The following is a 22,710-nucleotide window of genomic DNA, read 5'->3' as shown; positions in this document are numbered from 1 at the left end:
AAGCCAAAGCTTTGTAACCGAGATGTCAACATCCCATGCCAGAAGAGGCAAAGTAAATCTCCTTAACTCCAACTCTACGAGGTTCTCAAGCAGCATTTTTCTTATTTGACCTGGCTGCCAATTTCAGTGACCCTGGATGAAATGTTTTCCCAGGTGTGTTTGCATGTGGATAGTGAAATTGACGCTTACCGATATTTACCGATAAAAATCTAATCCTATCAAGCCTCACTACAACCCAGGGGCAGGGGACTCGGCACAGGCCCCAGAAAGGTCCCTGCAGCTGGAGCTAAAGGAGACATGGTCTGGACGAGGCTGTTACCGTAGAGACAAGGTAGGTGAGGAATATCTTTTATTGGACCAAATGCCACGGTTGCCGGCGGGTGCAGATCCATGCAGCGGGGGATGGTAGCACAGGAACGTTCATGGGCGCGCACACGCACTTCCCCCAAGCAGATGTGGGTACAAAATGCATGGGCATGCCTACAAACACACACACACCACTGCCGCCACCCCCCCTTCCGAGATGGCAGCAGGCAGCAGTGTGTGCAAACACACACACAGGTCTAGTTCCCTCTAGCATAGAGCAACACTTTACACACACACCCCTCTTCCCCCCAAGCATGGGGCATACAGACACCCCCCAGCAGGGGGCAGTAACACACATAGAATCATAGAATCATAGAATATAAGGGTTGGAAGGGACCCCAGAAGGTCATCTAGTCCAACCCCCTGCTCGAAGCAGGACCAATTCCCAGTTAAATCAGGGGGCAGTCACACACACACACTCACTCCCCTTCTCCCCCACCGGGGGCAGTCACACACATACATACACACTCACTTCCGTTCCCCCCCGGGGGGGCGGTCAATGACACACAAACACACACACTCACTCCCCTTCCCCCCCCAGCAGGGGGCAGTAACACACATACATACACACTCACTTACATTGACCCCCCTGGGGGCAGGGTCAATGACACACAAACACACACACACACACACACCCTTTCTCCCCCACCAGGGGGCAGTCACACACACTCACTCCCCTTCTCCCCCACCAGGGGGCAGTCACACACACTCACTCCCCTTCTCCCCCACCAGGGGGCAGTCACACACACACACACACACACACCCTTTCTCCCCCACCAGGGGGCAGTGACACACACTCACTCCCCTTCTCCCCCACCAGGGGGCAGTGACACACACACTCACTCCCCTTCTCCCCCACCAGGGGGCAGTGACACACACACTCACTCCCCTTCTCCCCCACCAGGGGGCAGTGACACACACACTCACTCCCCTTCTCCCCCACCAGGGGGCAGTCACACACACACACACCCTTTCTCCCCCACCAGGGGGCAGTCACACACACTCACTCCCCTTCTCCCCTAGAAGGGGGCAGTCACACACACACACACCCTTTCTCCCCCACCAGGGGGCAGTCACACACACTCACTCCCCTAGAAGGGGGCAGTCACACACACACACACCCTTTCTCCCCCACCAGGGGGCAGTCACACACACTCACTCACTCTCCCCCCCTCCCCCCCAGCCCCGCTGGCGCAGGCAGCGACGTCCCCCTCACCCTCCCAGCCGCCCCGCCCCTCACCTGAGGTGGCCCACGTTGTAGAAGCGGCTGGCCCCGTCGGTGGAGCGCACCACCTTGAGCGTGAACTGGGGCTGGAGCTGACGCAGCTCCAGCAGGACCACGGCCAGGTAGTGGACGAAGAGCAGCGCGTCCACCAGGGAGACGGCGTACTGCACCACGCCCTGGTAGTTGCGGTCGCGCGAGTCCAGGATGCGCACGCCGTAGAAGAGCCAATAGGAGACGACGAGGAGGAAGACGAGCACCATGAGCAGGGCCCGGAAGACGAAGACGCGGGGGAAGAAGGCCTTGGGGCGGCGGAAGAAGAGGGCCCAGCTGCCCAGCAGGAGGATGAGGAGTTTGAAGGCCACGGAGATGAAGAGCCCCTCGCAGGGCGTGCCGCAGGGCTCCAGCTCCTCCCGCCACAGCAGCTGGGGCAGCAGCAGGAAGGCCAGCGGGGTGAGGAAGGAAAGCAGCGCCAGGGCCCCGCCCAGCGAGACGCCCACGTGGCGGGAGCAGTCCAGGCGGGCGCTGTCCTCCATGTCCTTGGTGATGCGCGTGAGGTCATCGTGTGAGATGCTGTGCTCCGAGGTGCCAGTCACCACCGTGGTGGTCTCGCCCCAGTTGTCATCCTAGAGAGGGGCGGGGAGGAAAGGGTTACACACGGGGGGCTGGCCTGTGGGAACAGACTCCGCCACCCCCCTCCAGTTCCCTGGATCAGGCTCTCCCCCCGCCCCCGCCCTGTGGGATCAGAACTACCCCCAGCCCACCCAACCCCCTGCCCTGCAGGATTAGACCATCCAAGCCCCGAAGGATCAGATGCCCATGGCCTGCCTGGCCACGTGCTCCCCTCCCAGCCGTGCCAGATCAACAGATCTAAGAATCAATCCGGTTGATTGGTTTCCAGCCACAGATCTCAAAGCCCTTTGCGAAGAAGGACAAGATTGTTGTTCCCATTTTACAGAGGGGAACACTGAGGCACGGGGCGGGGCAGGCCTAGAACCCAGGCATCCTGTCTCCCTGTGCCGTTCCCAGTCCGGGGGACAGGCTGCCTTCCCCCACAAGTGACGCCTGACCAGCAGCAGATAAACTCTGAAATGGGAATGTCAAAAGTTTTCCACACAAATCCCCTTCGTAACAAGAAGAAAAGCAACTACGTCCACGTACCAGTCCTCCACGCACCCTTCCTCCGCCACGCGAGGCTGCAGCACCCGGTTCAGCACAAGAGGAGAGGGCCTGGAATTCAGCACCCACACCCAGCCCTCTGATTCCAAGGGGTTAATTTTCAAGTCCCATCTCAAAATGCCCTCACTGACAATCAATGAAATCATATCCCTACATCACCATAAGCTCCTGACACCCATAGCACCCCCTTTCCCCAAGGGCTGGTACCACGGGCAAGGTTCGCTGGCGACCTTTGCTGGCTCGGTACGTTTATTTTGGGTGCATGTGCCTGGTAGTACAACGGGCACATCCTTGCTTGGAGACCTCAGATTCACCACAAGCCCTTTAAAGGGGACTTGAAACCCAGACTTCCTCCTCAGGGGGGTGGATATATTCGCTCGTTAATTACCTCCCTGAGCAAAGTCATTACCCCTTTGGGCGTTACTTTGCAGCAGGGGGAGTCAATAGGTGGAGCGTGGGACAAATCCGGATTGGCAGATGCTTTTGAACAGACCCCGAAATCTTTACATTTACTTATCATCATGATTGTTATTTTTTATTATTATTTTCTCTGGAGACTGGACCTTGACCAAGAAATTTGGACCCTGACAAAAAAAAAAGTGGACTTCCCCTGCTTTACAGTGATGGCAAAACACCTGGAAGGCAACTGCAGCCGGCTTCCCCGACTTGCATCTGGTTCCCCATCATAAAACCAGGCCTCTGTCAGCAGAGCTGACTGTCCCCAAGCCGACGCACCCTGCCAGATGTGGGCGTGGAGGGAAACTGTAGGGCATTAGCCAACGCAAATTCCTCTCTGAACCCTGTGATGATGTCTTCATAGAGCAACCGCTCCCCTGGGATGCTTCCTGAGATGAGAGAGGGGATCCAGAGAGAGCCGGCAGGCTGCTGAGAGCAGAAGCCCGCTGATGTCCTTGTTATACACTCACACGGTTACATAAGGGAATCTTGAAAGCGGTTCAACCCCCACAGGGCGGCCTTAGTTACACCGGTAACAAGGGGTTTATCAACTGGGGTAGCGCATTCCTGCAATGCTAGGCCTTGTCCATTATCATTCGATGGTTATTAGTCTCTCACGGTAGTGGATAGGAGTGCCAATCGCGGACCAGGTGGGCGCCGTACGGACACAGGAGAAAAAGATAGGTCTTGCCCCAAAGACCTTACATTAGCAGTGTGTAGCGGGGTCACCATTTACTGGGCACCCCCTCATGGGCAGGAGCACCCCAGCCTTATTGGCGCCCCCTTGTGGGCCCCTTAAGAACTGCGCGTGGGCTTTTACGTGGCTAACACCTCCCCTAAGGGCAAACCACCCGATTACAGAGCGCTTGACCAGTATAGGAATCCCACTATACAATACCAGCAAAGTGCTCCGAATGTGAACACAGCTTATACCAGAAAAGCTATTCCAGCTAAAGTGCAGCTTATCACCCTCTCCCTCCTCAACCCACGAGCATAATGAGCCATCCCAGTACCAAATGCGGCCAGCAGAACTGCGTGTACACTAGAGGCTTCTGCCAGCATGGCTCTGTGGGACAGGGATTGCCGACAGAGCAGTGCTGGCAGAAGTCTGTAGTTTAGATGCAAACTTTTCACCAGCTATCCTGAGATAGTTCTGTCGGTGTCACCCCCTCCTGGGGGCACAGTAAGGCCACATCTACCCTTAAAAATAGGCTCAGAAGGGTAAATGTCAATTTCACCGGACACACAAACCGAGGAAAAATATTTCCATCGAGGAGCATCAAAATTTACAGAGGGACAAAGTGAGAAAAATGGGGCTTGTGAACATCGTAGAGTTTGACTGAAGGATATTTACTGTTTGTATTTTGACAGGTGAGGTTGACAATTGGAGTTTTAATGGGGATAAAGCTTGAACTTTTGGAATCTCAGCATCTACGGTCATTAAATAATTGTCTGATCGCCGCTCCGTAACTTCCCACATCTGAGAAAATGTAAATCCATAAAAATAAAAAATGCTTAAAAACAAACATTGATATCAGCCACCAAAATAACAAAAAATATCAATTAACTTCTCCCAATCCTCCTTAAAGCACATACCAGCACAGACATGTCACTTCAGGGTGTGATTTTTTTTTAACTGTCAAAACTAAGACAGAATAAGCAGCACTGGACACGCAGTTACATGAGCATAAAAGGCCTTTTCCTGGTCTGGCTTATTTCATTTGGGTATAAGCTATATTGGCAAACCCTTTCTGGTGCAGACGAGCCCTGAGTCGGGTCTGAGGGTAGCTCTTTCCATTTTAGCTCAGACCCTGTCCCAAACGACACAACATACACCGAAAAAATCACCCCCTGCTATGAAGAGTAAGGAGAGTCCACACAGGGAATACTGTGTTCTGGGCTCTGCTTCGCCAGACAGCTGTTGACAAATTTAAATCAGGCAAAAGCACAACGACAAACTAAGGGGGTTGGCGGGACTGACTCAGATTAAAAGAGCTCAGTTTGTCTATCTTGGCTTAGGGAGGATTAAAACAGGGGACCTAAATCTACAGCAATCGGGGGACTTCCTCTCCTCTGACCTGATGCATAGCACAGGCCGGAGAACTGTAGCCCCTGGTTGGTCAGGGCGGTAACTTCCAGTGGGAGACCCGGTCTCCTTGTGATGTGTTTGTACAGCCCCTGGCGTGACGGGGACCCCCTAGGTGCAACGAGAATACCAACAGCTGTAACTGCCGTCGGGTTACTCCGTTCAACCGCCGGGGGAGCAGATTCTGCTCTCATCCCAGTCCAGGAGCTCCCTGGAATTTTCACCCCTACACAATAAACCTCAGGCCCTTCCACAGGCTGGCTCAGGGGATGGTGAATAGGAGCTGCAGGCTTTCACCGCCAGGACCCCGGTTCAAATCCAGCCAGGGGCCGGCCCTTGCGGCTGCTTTGGCCAGGCTTGGCCCTGTTCCTAGAGGGGACAACGGCCCGAGGAGATGGTGTTCAGAGCCGGCTGGAGAGAGGCGGGGACTGGCAAGGGGACTGCATGGTGGAAACTGTTTGCCCGCCGCCTGTCTATGCATGGTCTGCTGTTAGAGAAGCTGGGTTTCCCGAGCTTCCCTCCCAGCAGCTGGGCCCCGGCAGGCCACACTGTGGCCGTCCAAGCTGTTTGAGCCCCTGAGGTGCAACCGGAGCAGAGCTGCTGGGAAACGCGAGTCCCTGTGCACCAGAGGCTGCTGCGTGGGGCGGGGACCCCGCCAAGGGTCCTGGGAAACACACCGGTCCCCTCACGCTGCCATGCGCCCGCCAGAGCTCCCCACCAGGAAGCTGCAGAGGGGGCACACTCCCTGCGCGCCCCTTCGACGCCCAGCCCGAGAGCCTCGGTGCACAGAGCCGGTGGGGACCCACTGCAGGAGCCTCCACGCGTGCTCCATCCCCCCAAGACCCAGCCTGGGGCTATTGCAGTTTGGCACTTCCCAGGCAACGCTGAGCAAAGACCGGGAGCCGGTCCCAGCGGTGCTTTCCCACCCCCCTGCCTGGCCACTTCCACTGTCAGCTGCCACGGGCACTGCTGAGAGCCCCCAGCCTGCAGAGGGCAGGGGACCCAGGCCAACGCTCTCGAAATAGGGGCCAAGCTGCTGTGTCTTGCCTCACCCCTAATTCAGGGGCTCTGGGAAACAGCCTGGTTCTCAGTCACACTCTGGCCCCTCTACCTGGCTGAAGGGGTCTTAAAGTAGGTGAAAACAGCCCCCTAAGATCCCCCCTCCCCGTGCACAAGGGGGCTCCCTGGCTGGTGTGAAGCTGGGATAAGGGCCCTGGCTCCCAGCCCCTTGCATAGGGGGTGGACTGGGACCGTGGCTGGATCACGCTGCACTCTGGGTATTCTCTGCTGTCCCAGGGCCCAAAGTGTGAATCCAGAGCAGCCCTGAGGCTGCTCTAACTCATCCCAGGGGCCCTGAGGGTAGCCCCAGAATACAGGGAGTATAAAGGTGTGTGTGTGTGTATGGGGTGGGGGGGGGGGGTTGAAGCCATCCTGCTTCCATTCACCACCGCCCTGTGTACGGGGCTGGAGGAACTGAGAATCGGGGCCAGAGTGTTTTGGGGGGTGAGGTGAGCCCAGTCGCCCAGGCCACTGTCTGAGCCACAGGAGCCTCGCTGAGCCACCCCAGGAGGAGTCCTCCTTCCCTCCCCTCTCATTTTCCCACAGCGTGAAGGAGGCAACAAGGCTTCAAAGCCCCCGCCTCAGTTTCTTTGGCAACGGGGAGACAATGGGCATGTAGTCCCCAAGGCTCCTCCCACCCCCCCATCACCTCCCACCCCAGAGACGAGGGAGGAGCAAAACACAGACCCCGCCTCCATCCCTTGATGCTCTGTACACCCCCTTTCCCACCCCCCCAGAGCAATGTGCTAGCCCCACCCCCTCAGCCTGGCGCTCCCCACTCACCCTCTCATCTCCTCTGGTCGACTCATTATCCAGCAGGGGCTCCCCCGGGGCCTGGATGGTCACCGACTTGTCTCCCCGGCTCCCGTCCCGGCTTTTGGAGCGGTGCCGGTCCCGCCGGTCTCTGGAAGGGAGCGAGAGAGACGCCGGGCGTCAGAGGGGGAAGTGCAGGGGCTGATGGGGGCACGCAGCTGGGAGTGGGCCGAGAGGGGGAATGGGGTACGTCCCTCCCAAGGATGCACGCTGTGGAGGGGGGGGGGGGGGAATCCTCCCAGACCCCACACAAGGGAGTCTCCCTTTCCTCCATGCACCACCCTGAAGATAGACAGCAGGGGGGGAATCTCTCCACGAGGACAGACGTAGGGGGAGCCAGGTCCCGATCTTCCCAAGGCTGCACAAGGCCTTCCTGACACCCCCCCGAAAACACACACATCTCCCCAAGGGCAGATATAGTCTGGGGGCTTCACCCCTCTCCCATAGGGTCGGGGGAAGGGGGGGCAGCTTCCTCCTCCCCACGGGCAGATGTGTGCGCACGGGGAGGTTGCACACAGGAAGTAGGGCATTCTTCCCTGCCCCCCCTCCAGGACGGATGCAGGGTTGGGGGGGAGCCCCCGCCATGGGTTCTCCTAAAGTTGCACATGGGGTGAGGCACCTCCCCCGCCCCCGCCCCACCCTGGTTCGTTCCACCCGCCCCCTCCCCAATCCTGAGGGCAGATCTCGGTTAGCCCCCTTGAGCCAGTTTAGCTCCCCTCCCCCCCAAGCCAGGTCAGCCCCTCTTCCCTCCCCCGACTCACAGGCCCAGGTGCAGGGCTCCCCCCCGCCCCCTCACCTGTGCTTGCGGGAGCTGCGCGAGTGCCCCGACTTGTAGGAGTACCCCGAGTACTGCGACTCGTTGTCCATGTTGTCAGAGCACCGGGCCTTGTAGCGCTCCACGTTGACGGACTTGGGTCTCCCGACGGGGACAGCAGCCAAGGCGGCCGCTGCCTCCTTCAGCGCGGGCTTCTTCAGGCCCAGGGGCACCTTCAGGAAGTCGACTGTCACCTTGAGGGACTCTATTTTGATCAGCTGGCTGGGCTCCTCTCAGAAGAAAACGACGCCCTGCTGGGGAAGGGTGGGAGAGAATTAAGGCTCCCGGAGGGGATCCCCACCGGGTCTCAGACTAACTCCACCCTCCCTAAAAATCACAGCGCGCCGAGCCAGAGGGAGCCCCAAGGTCTGTCCGAGTCCAGCAGCCTTGACAGAGAATCCCCTGAGCCATCCGCTACCGGTGAGAGAGACCAGCAAGATGGAGGGATAATGGGGAGACGGCCACTACGAACAGTAGAAGCTGCAGAGACGGCGGCTCTTGCACCGGCTGAGAGATTGCAGGGAGAGGCAGGAAATACCGCTGGGTCGCCGACAAGGTCTTCCAACACAGCTTCCAAATTCCCCGATTTCTAGATGTAATTCTGACATCTTGATATTTGTAAGGTTTTTTTTTCTTATTTTCACCCATTTAAATGTTTGTGTCAAAAGACACAAGTTAAGCAGCCTTCACTCAAGCTCTCAGGAGTTCTCAAACAGCAAGGGTCTGACTCTGCCACTCTGTGAACTCCCACGATTCTCAGTGGAAATATTTCCTCCTCAGTTTGCACACGTGCAGCGAAATGAACATTTCCCAATAAAAATCAAATCCTTCCAAGCTGACACTTAACATTTCCTGCAACAAACAGTGACTCCTGGCTGCTTCTTTTCCTCCGACCCCTTTTCTTAGTTAGGAGAAAGCAGTTTTTGTTTATGGGAAATGAAACAGCTCAATCCCACCAATCCTTAGCCCAGCGCTAGGGAACAAAGTGAAAGGTCCCTTTTCCCCGCGCCATCCCACGTCCACCTCCGCCCATCTTCCCCCAGACATTAGCATCAGTAGAAAAGCACTCCCTTGTCAAGAGGCATTTTTAAGTCACTGGCTTGGGACCTAGGAGAGTTGGGTTCTATTCCCAGCTCTCGCACTGGGTCCCAGTGTGACCCTCGTAAAATCACTGTCTCTCCGTGCCCATCTGTCTTCCCCATTTCAACTAAGCCCTTTGGGGGCAGGGTCTAGCTCTCACGATGCGTCAGTGCGGTGGCTGGTACAATGCGGGCTCTGGGTGCTCCGTAATACATGTCATCATTCATAACGCATTCGTAGCGGCTAAAATAATCTGTAAGCGTTAAGAAAAATAAGGCAGGGTCCGATTCTCCCTTCCACTAAGGTCCCTTTACACCATTTTGGCAGGGCAAAGGAGCCTTGAAGGGAGTGAAAGTGAGAATCAGGCTCCGATCACACTAGCTCCCAGCAATAACTGACACGAACATGTTACACTTGTTTGGGCTATTTCTCTCAGGGCATTTTCTCTTTTAGCATCAGCTAGAACCCTGCACTCTCTGCCCTTTTATAAACAACACTGAAAGAGGAGCTTTTTCATGCACTGTTTCATGTAATTTATGTTTTAATTAATATCCTGATTGTAATTTTAATTGCCAGGAGAGCACCCAGGGCCAGGACCAACTTACAAATAATTTACTCAGCAAGGGCAGTGCTTCAGACCCATTTCAAAGCGGCAAGACGCTGTTAGAAGAAGTTTCCCGGCACAGACACGGAATCTCAGATCCAGAAGATCAATGCCGGAGTTTTGGCTTCTGCAAAGAACGCTGGGAAAAGCTCCTGGGCCCGATCCCGCAAAAGGTCCAGAGCGTGGAATTCACATTTAAGTCACTGGGAGTGGCGCAGGGGAAATGCAGTTTGCGCCCTGATTTGTGGGCTGTTCAACCCTAGTACCAGAGTAGCAGCCGTGTTAGTCTGTATCCGCAAAAAGAAAAGGAGGACTTGTGGTACCTTAGAGACTAACAAATTTATTTGAGCAATGAAGTGAGCTGTAGCTCCCGAAAGCTTACGCTCAAATAAATTTGTTAGTCTCTAAGGTGCCACAAGTCCTCCTTTTCTTTCTGCGAACCCTAGTACCATTATTCCTCATGTTGCGGTAGTGCGCCGTGGCTGCGGCTACTAGCCAAGACCTCACCACCGTACACTAGGTACAGCACAGAAATGGACCAGAAACACGATCCCTCCCCCAAAAGCTTACTGCCAGGGAACTGAAGCACAGAAAGGCGAAGTGACTGGCTCAGAGCTACACAGGGAGTCTGTGGCAGAGCAGGGAACTACATGCAGGTCTTCCAAGTCCCTGATTAGGACCCTAACCCCTGGCCCACCCTTGCAGTGGGAAGAAGCCTTAAAAGGGGTAGAAATTCATTAAATTCACTTCCAAGTCCTTTTTAGAACCACCCTCTGAGAATCAGGACTTGTGGGTTCTGTTCCTGCCTCGGGAAGAGAAGTGTGGTCTAGTGGTCGATACACAGAGGAATGGGAATCAGGAGACCTAGGCTCTGCCACTGACTCTGTGTGTGAAGCTGGGCAGGCCACGTCACCACCGTGGCCTCAGTTTCCTCATGTGTAAAATGGGAGGAGATAGGGGAGAAATAACACAGATCAGCTTTCATTATCAGACTCTGCAAAATGCCTTGAGATTCAGAGCTATCCCAGGCTGGAGAAAACAGGGATGGAATAGGTTAGACACCAAATTCAGATTTTTTGGTAAAAGTGTGGGGGAGGTAGGATGGCTGTAACAAAACCATATTAATATAAAATACACTCTAATAAAGGCTCTCTGTGCTGTAGGCCTGGTAGCACAGTGATAGGCTACTCGTCTCTAAGGGGAAAAAGATCAGGAGTTCAAATCTGGTGGTGTAAGTGAAAATGTCTGAAAAGCACATCCACGAATCAAGGCAGCAGAATGGCTGTTACGAATGAAAGTGACCGAACTAGCATGCCGCCCTTCCAAGCTGAGTGCAGCATCAAGAGTGTAGGAGAATAGCAATTAGAGGCTAGAATGTGATATCAATTGATTTCACTGGAGTGAGAACAGTAAATGAGCTAGCTGCTAGATCATTCACTGGTCTCACGCTAGTGAAATCCATTCATAGCAGCTGGGAATCTGGCCCTAGATTTAAAAAGAATTCTTTATGAAGTAACAATCTGAGGATTCAGCGGCACCTAAACAAAGGAATTTAAACACCATTTTTAGATGCAGGATGGCCCATTCAGTGGATAACATATGGAACAGGTCATAATAAATGGTATCAGGGCAGACTGAAACCAGTTGTAGGTTGCCAGCCAAACTCAAGTAGGGCTCAGCCCCTCTGAAAAAATCACACCCCAGCTGCTTCAGAAATAAACGCACCCCAAATCAGCTACGACTTTTGAAAGCTTTGCCCATGGTTGACACAAGGGGTTAGGGAGGGAGAAGCCACCAGGACAAACCAGTGACTGGCAGGCTGGGGAACGAACCACCAGCTGCAGGGAAGGAAAACGGGCAGAAATCAAACCTCTGTTTGATAGCACGCGTCCTGCGGCACCCATACCTACTGCTGCCAGGTCATCGAAAACATAAGCAACCCGATTATTCCAATTAAAGTTATACATATCCACACGTGCCAATGTAATTGTTATTTAACCCTCCCACCCCCCTCAGCATTCCCATCCAGGTGCTCCTCATCAGACCAATTAAGAGGGTGGGGTCTTGCTCCTGTCTCTTTCCAAGTTACAAACAGCTAGGGGACCTTCTTGTGGTAAGCCCCGAACGTGGTTTGTTTCACAGAGTTCTGCCTGTCACCTTTACAGCCTCGTGCAGCCCTCAGCTCCCATGGCCAGAGGGAAGGTATCTTCCCTCTCTCGCTCCTTTGCGCTTCCTTGCTGGGTCTCCTCTACCCTCTGCCTCGGGACTAATTAGTCTCTTTGCTCTCCCCTGATCACCCCAATCCATCAAGTAGGCACAGCTCTTCTTAACGAGGTCCACTTTAGAGCAACTCATTGGCATTGCCGTGGCGCTGAATTCCAGCTCTGTCACGAGGCCCCAACGAGCCAGGGACTGCGCAGGGACATAGTGCAATACGATCCTTGCCCTGAAGATCTCATCCCCTGAACAGCCAAGACAAAGGGCGCACAGGAGGTAAACCGAGCTACTGATCTCTCCAGAGCCGGCAGCAGAATGCCAGGTCTCCTGGCGCACTAGCCAACCGGTTACGTTGCCTCCAAACCTACTAGAAAAGAAAAACAGGCTTTGATTTGCTAACTGAGTTATCAGGCCTGGAACCCTTCCTGAACAGAGCCACCAAACCCCACAGAGTCAATTTCACACTCGTTTCTCCCACTACAACTACACTTTGGAGAAAAGGGTCTTGCAACATGCCCCGGATACTACTAGCCCAGTAGGAACTGCGTGTGCATCTAGGAGCCCCCTCTCAGGAATAACGGTGAATGCTGCAAAAGAGAATTGGACCCATTAAGGGTGGGAAATTGCTTGGGACTCGTAGCTGCTATCCCTTCGCGTAATGAATAGGCCAAAGATGTACCTTCACAGAGAGGCTTCTGGGTCCTTTAAGAGGCAGATTGGCCTAGTGGATAGAGCACTAGACTAGGACTCGGAAGATCTCATTTCTATTCCTGGCTCTGCCACTGGCCTACTGGGTGAGCTTGGGCACAGCCCTTCCCTGTCCTGTGCCTCAGTTTTCCCAGATGTACAATCAGAGCAAATGACACCTCCTTTGTTAGAGCACGTCAAGAGCTACTGATGAAAAGTGCTCTATGAAAACTAGGGATTATCATTAAAGAACCATCTCCATCCCCTATTGCTGGGACTAGGACCTGACACCAGGGGGGGCTAGTCACAACCCTTCCATCCATGTTCGTCTGCTAAAAGGGGGGGGAGCACAGGCAAAGCCAGTGTGGGGGAGTCATGCTGTCCCGGTGAAGGAGGTGACGAAATCCTGGCCAGGATCCATAGGCCAGGGGAAGTGGGAAGCTGCTGAGACCCCACCCCAAGCTGCATGTGCTTGGATGACTCTCAGCTGCTTTTTAATTACAAAGCAGCACCAGTTACCATGCCAGGCCTCCAGGTATGGATCACATGATCCAGCCAGCTGCTTGCACCAAATACCTGCCCACACGCTGCTCTTTCTGGGATGGGTGTTGCAGACCACGCTCCCCCCGTGGCTAGGATGGGAGGGCAAATCAGCACTGTGACTCCCACCAGAAGCTGTGGAGACCTCCCCCACCCACCCCAACTAGGTAATCTGATCTTTCACAGACGGTTTGATGAGCACAGAGGGGTGTGAAAAAAGTTACCATGGTGTCATCAGAGCACGAGGGTGCAGAGGCAATGACCCTTCGCGCTTACAGCTCCCGCTGCGTGAGGATCTCAAAGCTCTTCTTGAGTTAGTTAGAAGGGTGGCTTGACATGCCATAAGCGTGCTGGCAAAGAAACCGATCCACCCCACCCCACCTGCGGTATCTGTCAGAGGCAGGGAAGACCCTGCCCCCACTCCAGAAGGATGCTTGGGGTTTGACCTAAATTATTAAAAAGTAAATAACAACTGGTGTAGTGCGGGCTGTTATCCCTGGTACTTCCTCCTTTGTGGGTGCGATTGCCCCCTTGAGTTTCAGTCCCTGAGGTCTCCTCCAAACCTCAAATCTAAACTCTGCGTGTAGATCAGATCACAGCTACTCCCTTTACAGCTGATTTAATGATTTAATGAGTGTGCATGGGAAAGCCACACTGCGCTGATTTAATGAGTGTGCATGGGAAAGCCACACTGGTCCCAGCTAAAGAGTGACTCCAAGCTAATCTAGATAAACCAGGGCATCCTTCCTGGAGAAGGAGGGTGGTCCCCCATGTCCCAGGCTAACTCCCTATGTGACGGTGGGCAAGATGTTTAGGGCCAGAATTTTAAAGGTATTTAGGTGCCTAAAGATGCAGATAGGAATTTCTAAAAGCAAAAATCAACAGGAGTGAGATGCCACAGCCAGGACCCTCAGAGCCAGGACTCCGGGGTTCCATTCCTGGCTGTCAGAGTGCCGTATTATCTACCACTGACCCTGTTCTGAACTCTAGGCCAGCGGCTCTCAACCTTTCCAGACGACTGTCCCCCTTTCAGGAGTCTGATTTGTCTTGCGTATCCGCAAGTTGCACCTCACTTAAAAACGACTTGCTTACAAAATCAGATATAAAAATACAGCAGGGTCACAGCTCATTGTTACTGACTCTCTCATTTTTACCATGTAATTATCACACACATCGACTGGAATATAAATCTTGTACTTACATTTCAGTGCACAGGACACAGAGCAGCATAAGCAAGTCATTGTCTGTGAAATTTTAGTTTGTACTGATGTTGCTAGTGCTTTTCATGTCACCTGTTTTAAAACTCAGTAAATATCTAGATCAGTGGATGAACCCTCTGGAAGACCTCTGTGTACCACTGCTTTAGACCAGACTCTGCTCTCGGAGCCAGGAATGCAACCCAGGAGTCCTGAGGTCCTGTTCCCCTGCTTAAACCCTTTCTGTCCCACTCTCTCCTCCCCAGAAGTGGAGCCCCAAACCCAGGAGTCCTGGTGCATACTGATTTGGATCTGCATGCAAAGGCATGACAGAATGCTATCAGCCTGAAGAAGGAACAAGAGCAGGTGTTAACAGAAGTTCTCTGGTACTCCTGGATTTCTAGTTTATGTAAGATCCTGGCCCAGGCCTGAGTTTAACACCAAAGGGGGGCGATGGTGGGGAAATCAGCCAGCCCAGAGGCCTCAATGAACATGGGAGCAGGAGGGGTGGGAACGTGCGGGACACACACACACAGCTTGGCTTGTCCGTGTTCGTATCCTTGAGGTTTAATGGGGCATAGAGGGTGGTGTGGGGGAGGGGAGGCAGAAACAGCGAGGGGATCTCCACCTGGAAGATTTTGGGGGGCACAGATGGGAGAGGACAGTCCCACTGCGAGAGGGCGTTTGAATCAGGACCTGGAGCCATTCAAGGTGATAAAGAATTGCCCGGCCCGAAGTTGTTGCAAAATCCAGTCAAATAATTCCTCGCAAATCTTCCCCAGAGACGAGCTCTCGGGCCCCCAGAGAGCCCCCCCGGTGGCTGACAGACTTGCTCGCCTGTCAAGGGGCTGCCCATGTGAGCAAGCGGATTGAAACCCCACACGCCTGATTCAAGCAGGGAGATTGAAACCCCACACGCCAAGGGCAGTTGCTTGATTCAAGCGGGGAGAGGGTGTCTCGGCAGATTTCAAACCCTAAATCCAACCCCAGACCCCTCCCCCATTCAGGGAAAGCAGTAATCAGACCCCCCCAGTCCTGCCCCCTACTATTCAGACCCCAACTTCATCCCTCGCAAAAATCCTCCTTAAATTCTGGGGTAGGCGATACCCTACCATGGCTCCCCCAACGCCCGTGAACCCCGTTTTCTTGCCGAGGCCGCGTAGGGCCCGTTGTGGGTAAGAGAGAAACCAGGCTCAGGGCTGGGGGCAGAAGGACACAGAGAGACGAGTTACCACGGAAATGCCATTTCAGTCAAATAAAACCCAAAATGTCTTTTGGCCTCTCCCAAGGCCCCTCTGCTTTGGGGAGGGGAGGGTGGGAGTCTTTTGTCCCAGATGCTGGATTCTCTCACATTTATCACTATGGAAACAAAAGCCCCCCACCCCGGTTGTCTAGGAGATGGCATGGAGGCCGGGGAGCTTGCATCCCAGTGTCCCAAGCGGTGGGGGAAAGGGGAGGGGGGAGGAAACACAAGCAGAAAGAGGGAGGGCCTGACCCCCTCCCCCCATGTCCCCCTTTTGGGGCTTTGTCTGAAAGGAGGAATCGGATTTCTGCAGGGAACAATGGGGTGCACAGCCGAGGCCGGCGGAGAAGCAGCCCTCCCCGCGCAGGGGACGCCTGCATCACCGGCCTATTGACTAGCGCCAGTAGATTTACGCCGGGGCCGTGTTCCCTGCGGTCTGTTCCCCACGCCAGCAGGGCCTGCAGGGATACAACGTCCCGCGCCCCCGTCAACAGCACCGGGCCTGCGCATGCCCCCTTGCACGCAGCCCCCCCTCGGCCCCCTGAGCCGCACGCATGTGCGACTGCGCACGTGAATGCATCCTCTCACAAGTGCATCCCCCCGCCCACACAGACCTACACCCAGACTCACCCGTGCATCCCCCCATGCCCCGGGACACACATTCACATGTCCACCCCCTTGCACTAACCCTGTCATAGCTCCATTTGCAGCCCCACCCTTAGTGCACACCTGTACATGGATTCACACGCATGCACACGCCCCCCCCTTTGCAACTCCACCCCCCGCCTTTGTACACCTCCCCAGGCACGTCTGCACATGGACACACTCTCCAACATGCATGCACCCCAGGCACCCCGCCCCCTAGATTTTCACCCCCATACACCAGTGCAAACTGAGCCCTATCCCCCTCACCACGGCTCCCAGCTCAGATGTCACCACAGAAATTGGTGACACTCACCTGGCTGGGAGTTAAAGACAAATCCTGGGTAGTGACCAATTGCAGCTTCCTTTAAAGAAGGAGCCAGGGGAGACACACCAGAGGAAAGGAAGGGGAAGGCCACCCACTTTCTGAACCTAGGAGTCCTGCCCCTGCACACGTGGAGGGAACTCACCGACTCAGTGGCGCAGCGGGAGGGGGTTGGGTGCGGCGACAGAGAAGGGTCCTGTCCCTCCTGGTCTGATCAGTCGCCGAGACGCCGGTGCATCCCGATCTTGCAAATGAAACCAGTGGCCAGATCCCAATTCCACTTGGTCCGGCCAGCTGCGCGACTCCACATCTGGAGCAGCTTAGGCACTGGGCTTCTGCTCCAGGGTCCCGCCGGGAAGCTGCAGGAAACCCAGAGAGACAGGAAATCAGCAGATGAAGGCCCTGCTGCAGCCGATACGACACCAGGGTACCCAGGCCTGGCCCAGGAACCCTGGAGACCAAGCAATGATCCAAAGAACTTCCCACTGCTCTAGCCCTGCCCAGCTCCAGCGTCCACCAGGGGCTGGGCTGAGACGCAGCAAACTCAGTGCATGTAAGCCACCAAACCATGAAGTGATGGGAAGATATTTAGGGAACAGGCAGTCAGGTGTAGAGGACAAAGGCTACACCGATGCCCCGGTACCAATGCCCTGAGCCCCCCACAATTCCCTCTGCCCCAATGAGCCTGCCAGGCTGGTTAAGCCAAGAATCCTTAAACTGTCCCCAAGCTGTTTAAGAAACACCAGCTTCCTTCTAAGGGCGAAGCCAAAATTTTGCAGAACCGACCGCTAATTCTGGACATCCAACCCCACACCTGGGCAACAGACTCCCGCGGGACAGGAGTGAGAGCCACAGAAGTAAATAAAAGGGGCACTAGGTGGCAGGTTAGGTGCCTGAAATGCCGGGCCACTTCCTCAGCTCCTGCCGGCTCCATGAACAGCCCCCAAGCCAGCCATCATGAGAGCCGGCCAAAACGTGTCCCTCAAAACGTCTTTCAAGGGAAACTGGCTTTTCCCACCAACATGAACCTGTTCGTGGTTGCCAAAACGTATCCTCAAAATGAAACACGTTGGCTAGATCTGAAACTAAACAAAAAGATTTCACTTCTCCTCTTTTAGTGGGAGAGCTTCCGTGGGGGAACAAAGAGGAAGGATGAAAAACAAAAACATGGGCCTCTCTCTTTTTCTGTATTTATCTGGCAGAAACATGCTCCATTTTCCAACCAGCCCCAGCCGTCATCAAAAGCCTTTTCTACCCACAGAGGGTGCATGGCTCTAACTCTGCTGGTATCTTTAGAGCCGCACAAGCCCTTTACAACGATATGGGTGCAAACCTGGCGTACGGCTGCAATTCACCAAGTGTACAAAAAAGCCAAAATATGGCTGAAAACTTCCAAACTGGGCCGTAACAGGCAGGGAACCCCAGCAATGATTCAACCTGGGGACAGTCAGAACAAAACACGTGCTCAGCCCTGCTTGTGGCCGCTTCCATCACTTCACACTGACTCAGCAGACAGTCTAGCCATCCGAGTGACAAGTCTGGAATCGGATTATATAAAGATGCTTTTCCTGGTGTAGCTATTCCCACACAGTAAGGGGAACCAGGCCTCACGGGCATAGTTATACAGGTAGCCTATACCAGTAATTGCTCCTCTTGCGGACAATGCTTTTGCCCGTGGAGTTATACCAGCTCCCCCGACCCACATAAGACAGACACCTGGTAAAATTTCCTACCCAGCTCTAAACCCCATCCCTGTAAGATCAGGGGAAGCGGAAAGCAGTATAAAATCATAGCAACATAGGACCGGATGGGACCTTGAGTCCAGCCCACTGGCACTGAGGCAGGGCCAAGTAAACCTAGACCATCCCTGACGGGTGTTTGTCCAACTGGTTCTTTAAAAATCTCCAGTGACTGAGAGATCACAACTTCCCTTGGAAGCTCGTTCCAGAGTTTAGGTGCCCTGAGAGTTTGAAAGTTTCTCCTGATATCATAGAATATCAGGGTTGGAAGGGACCTCAGGAGGTATCTAGTCCAACCCCCTGCTCAAAGCAGGACCAATCCCCAACTAAATCATCCCAGCCAGGACTTTGTCAAAACTTCTAAGGAAGGAGATTCCACCACCTCCCTAGGTAACGCATTCCAGTGCTTCACCACCCTCCTAGTGAAAATGTTTTTCCTAATATCCAACCTAAACCTCCCGCACTGCAACTTGAGACCATTGCTCCTTGTTCTGTCATCTGCTACCACTGAGAACAGTCTAGATCCATCCTCTTTGGAACCCCCTTTCAGGTAGTTGAAAGCAGCTATCAAATCCCCCCTTATTCTTCTCTTCCGCAGACTAAACAATCCCAGTTCCCTCAGCCTCTCCTCATAAGTCATGTGTTCCAGTCCCCTAATCATTTTTGTTGCCCTTCGCTGGACTCTCTCCAATTTTTCCACATCCTTCTTGTAGTGTGGACACAGTACTCCAGATCAGGCCTCACTAATGTCGAATAGAGGGGGACGATCACGTCCCTCGATCTGCTCGCTATGCCCCTACTTATACATCCCAAAATGCCATTGGCCTTCTTACCAACAAGGGCACCCTGCTGACTCATATCCAGCTTCTCGTCCACTGTAACCCCCCTTGCTGCAGATTAAGCCCATTGCTTCTTGTCCTACCTCCAGTGGCCGTGGAGAACAATCGATCCCCGTCCCCTGTAGAACGGCCCTTCACACATTTGAAGACTTTTAGCTGGTCCCCGCTCAGTCTGCTTTTCTCAAGACTAAACCTGCCCAGGTTTTTAACTTTTCCTCCTAGGTCAGGTTTTCAAACCCTCTGACCATTCTGCTGCCCTCCTCTGGACTCTCTCCAGTTTGTCCCCATCTCTCCTGAAGTCTGGTGCCCGGAACTGGCGTGAGCTTGTTAGTACCCACGACAGTTCTCCAAAACCTCATCGGCCACAAGCCTTTCAATCCAGACCCTGCAGTTGCACAACCCCAGCCCCTAATACAGTTTAAATATTTGAAATGCAGCCCCCCACCCAGGTCTGGGCCCACACTTAGTCTTGGGGAGACAGTGATGCCTCATGATAGTGCATGGAGGACTCCAGGGTTCCAATTCTGGCTCCGCAACTGGCTTGCTTGGTGACCTTGGGCAAGTCACTTCGCCGCCCTGTGCCTCAGTTTCCCCACCTGTAAAATGAGGATCATGACAGCAACTACCTTTGTAACATGCTTGGAGATCTATGGATGAAAAGCATGAGAGAAGAGCTAGGGAGGGGCCCAAGTTTTGCTTTGAATTTCAGGTTCATTCAAACCAAGAAACACAAAGGGCAAAGACCTGGCCAAAGCAAACCCACTAACTTCCATGTCACGCTGCTAAGGTTCAAAATAACACCCAGAAAGAGAGACTTGGATGACAGCAGGTTCAAAGAAGTTATTGATCTGGGATCTCACTGGGATCTGGGTGCTGGGCGCTCCACATACATAGGCTGAGACAGTGCCTGTCCCGAAGAGCTTACCACTGAAACGGGCAAGGCAGGATCATTATCCCACGTGTACTGATGAGGAAATGAAGCGCAGAGGTATTGCGGAGAAGCAGCTGCCCAGCTGGGAACTGAATGCAGATCTTCCCCGTCCCTGGCCAGCATCTTAACCCTGCAGCTTGCCCATGGCGCACGTCTGATCTGCATTTTGCAGGGACAGGCCGCAAGATAAACACCCTGCCGGGTGCCAGACAGAGAGGTGAACACGGGTCTGCAGCAGGCGAACCGCAGGCCTCGTTCACGGCACAGAGCAGCGGCTCTGGTTCACAGCCAGGCCACGTGAACACTCCAGCAGATTAGCACCGGCGTTAAGGGGCTCGATTGCCTGTTGGGGCTGGGAGTTTGCAGCCGCTCTCATGCCCCAACACCCAACGCGCTGGCTCAGCCGCACGCAACACTCTTTGGGCCGGGCCCAGCGGCTGCAGGAAACCTGGCCAGCGGTTTGTGGCATAGCACAGGGGAAGCAAGCGAGCCAATCTGCGCTGGTGAGAGAGGGCAGAACCCCTCCCCAACCCCGATCCCCCCCACTCCCACTGAGGTCACTGTCAAGGGGCCTAAAGGTGAGTACACCTGTAACTGATGCTCGCTTTACGGCCCCGAGATAGGGCAAGCCGCTGCTGACAGGCATTGTTTCTAGCACCCATGCGGAGCTGGCTGCCTTTGCCAGCGGCGGGCATCCTCACCGCACAAGGCAGCATGGGCAAACAAGGCGCTGCATGTGGGCAGCATCCCGGTGCCTCCCCCCCCCCCCACCCAATCCCCCTCCCCCCAAAAGATCTAGTGGTTACAAAGACCAGGCTGGCTGAATAGGAGGTAAAGCTCCTCCCACCTGACAGATCTTCACCACTGGGCCGCAGAGCCCCTGTATGTTAATTATTCCTCCTCGTTAGCCCTGGCAAAAATGAGCTGGATTCTTATCCCGCCCTCATGCGCCAGCATCACCAGCAAAATCCCAGTTACAGAGGCTGTGTTACTGGAAGAGGCTTAGGTTGCAAGTGTGGGTCCTAAGAGGTCAGTTTTAGCTTCCCGCTGGAGTCTATAGCCCAGGACGTTAAGGCAGGGAGGGGAAAATAATCTTTCACCTTGCAAACGGATCACCTAACACGAGCCCACGCATGTGCCCACTCCAAGAAAAGGGCAACAAAAACTATTAGAATATGGAACGACTTCCCTATGAGGAAAGATTAGTAAGACTGGGACTTTTCAGCTTGGAAAAGAGACAGCTAAGGGGAGATATGATTGAGGTTTATAAAATCATGACTGGTGTGAAGAAAGTACATCAGGAAGTGTTATTTACTTCTTCTCCTAACACAAGAACAAGGGGTCACCCAATGAAATGAATAGGCAGCAGGTTTAAAACAAACAAAAGGAAGTATTTCTTCACCCAACGCACAGTCAACCTGTGGAACTCCTTGCCAGAGGATGCTGTGAAGGCCAAGACTATGACAGGGTTCAAAAAAGAACTAGATAAATCCATGGAGGTTAGGTCCATCAATGGCTATTAGCCAGGATGGGCAGGGACAGTGTCCCTAGCCTCTGTTTGCCAGAAGCTAGGGATGGATCACTTGATGATTCCGTTCTGTTCACTCCCTCTGGGGCACCTGGCATTGGCCACTGTCGGAAGACAGGATACTGGGCGAGATGGACCTTTTGTTCTGATCCAGTAGGGCTGTTCTTATGTTCAAGGACCAAACACACAGTTATGCTCCTCAGGAGCCCAGGAAAGAAGTGTGGTCTAGTGGTGAGCAATTGGAACTGGGGATCAGGACACCTGGGTTCCACTCCTGTAACTGCTGTGTGCCCTTACTTCCATCTGGCCCATCTGCGTGCCTCTCTTCCTTCATCTATAAATTGAGAATTATACTGACTCAGGGCTTGAAAAAAATCCACTCATCAGTGGCAAGCAAGTAACTTCTCCCCCGATCAGCGGGGAGGCCTATGCCAATGATTTCTACCAAATTCAAACTCCAACAGCAGCCACAGAAAGTCTCCAGTCCTTCGAGCCACGAAGACCGTCACCTGCCAAACGGGGCCTAGTGCAGCACAGAGTCTAGAAAGAAAAGTTTAAGCTGCTCAGACAAATATTACTGCACAAGGGCCAAGATTTCCAAAAGCCATGGGTGTCCAGAGCCCAAGTTAAGATGCTTTCAAGGAGCGTGATTTTCAGAGCACGGATGCCCAGTGCTTTCTGAGCATTTAAGGTGTCTCCAACTGGGCACCCCCAAAATATATTTTAGCCAACCAAAATCACTACTCATTTTGGAAAATCTCAGCTAAGGTTTTCCGAGGCAGGAGCTGAAAGTTAGGGGAAATGAGACAAGCACAGCTAGTCGAGTATAATTTAGCTATTCCAGCATAACTCCCCAGTGTGCACGCAGTATCCTGGAATAAAATCACTCTCACTGCAGAATAGTGTCCAGACCGGGTGCTCTCGCAAAACAGCTTATTCTGCAACAGGGACTCTGGTCAATTTCTCCACGGAGACCACCCTGGACTTCTAAATCGCGCTCCTGCGTGCTGGACTCACGGACATCAATAAGAGCTTTGGGCACCCACTACATTTCAAAGCCAGGCTGCTGATTTAGGAACCTACGTACGGAGTTAGAGGTGGGATTCGTCAAAAACATGGAAATGACTTTGGCGCATAAGTCATG

General features: G+C 53.8%; 1 protein-coding gene across 5 annotated transcripts in view; it reads right to left on the bottom strand.

Annotated features, from left to right (window-relative positions):
- The window catches only part of VANGL2 (VANGL planar cell polarity protein 2), a 45,210-nt gene that overhangs the window by 9,294 nt on the left and 13,206 nt on the right, over window positions 1–22,710 (bottom strand). For 4 of the 5 annotated variants that reach the window (XM_048828449.2, XM_048828447.2, XM_048828450.2 and 1 more), the window contains 4 exons: window positions 16,675–16,888; window positions 7,978–8,249; window positions 7,152–7,272; window positions 1,607–2,214 (listed from right to left, as the gene is read on the bottom strand). In XM_048828449.2, the coding sequence (XP_048684406.1) occupies window positions 1,607–2,214; window positions 7,152–7,272; window positions 7,978–8,048 (800 nt within the window). In that variant the 5' untranslated portion in view covers window positions 8,049–8,249; window positions 16,675–16,888. The remainder of the gene's footprint in view (window positions 1–1,606; window positions 2,215–7,151; window positions 7,273–7,977; window positions 8,250–16,674; window positions 16,889–22,710) is intronic. The other variant, XM_048828448.2, reaches the window with a different exon arrangement.

This window comes from Caretta caretta, chromosome 24 (genome assembly GCF_965140235.1).
Source record: "Caretta caretta isolate rCarCar2 chromosome 24, rCarCar1.hap1, whole genome shotgun sequence".
Classification (NCBI taxonomy): Eukaryota; Metazoa; Chordata; order Testudines; family Cheloniidae; genus Caretta; species Caretta caretta.
The sequence above is the reverse complement of the archived record's forward strand: the minus strand, read 5'-3'. Positions and strand labels throughout refer to the sequence as shown.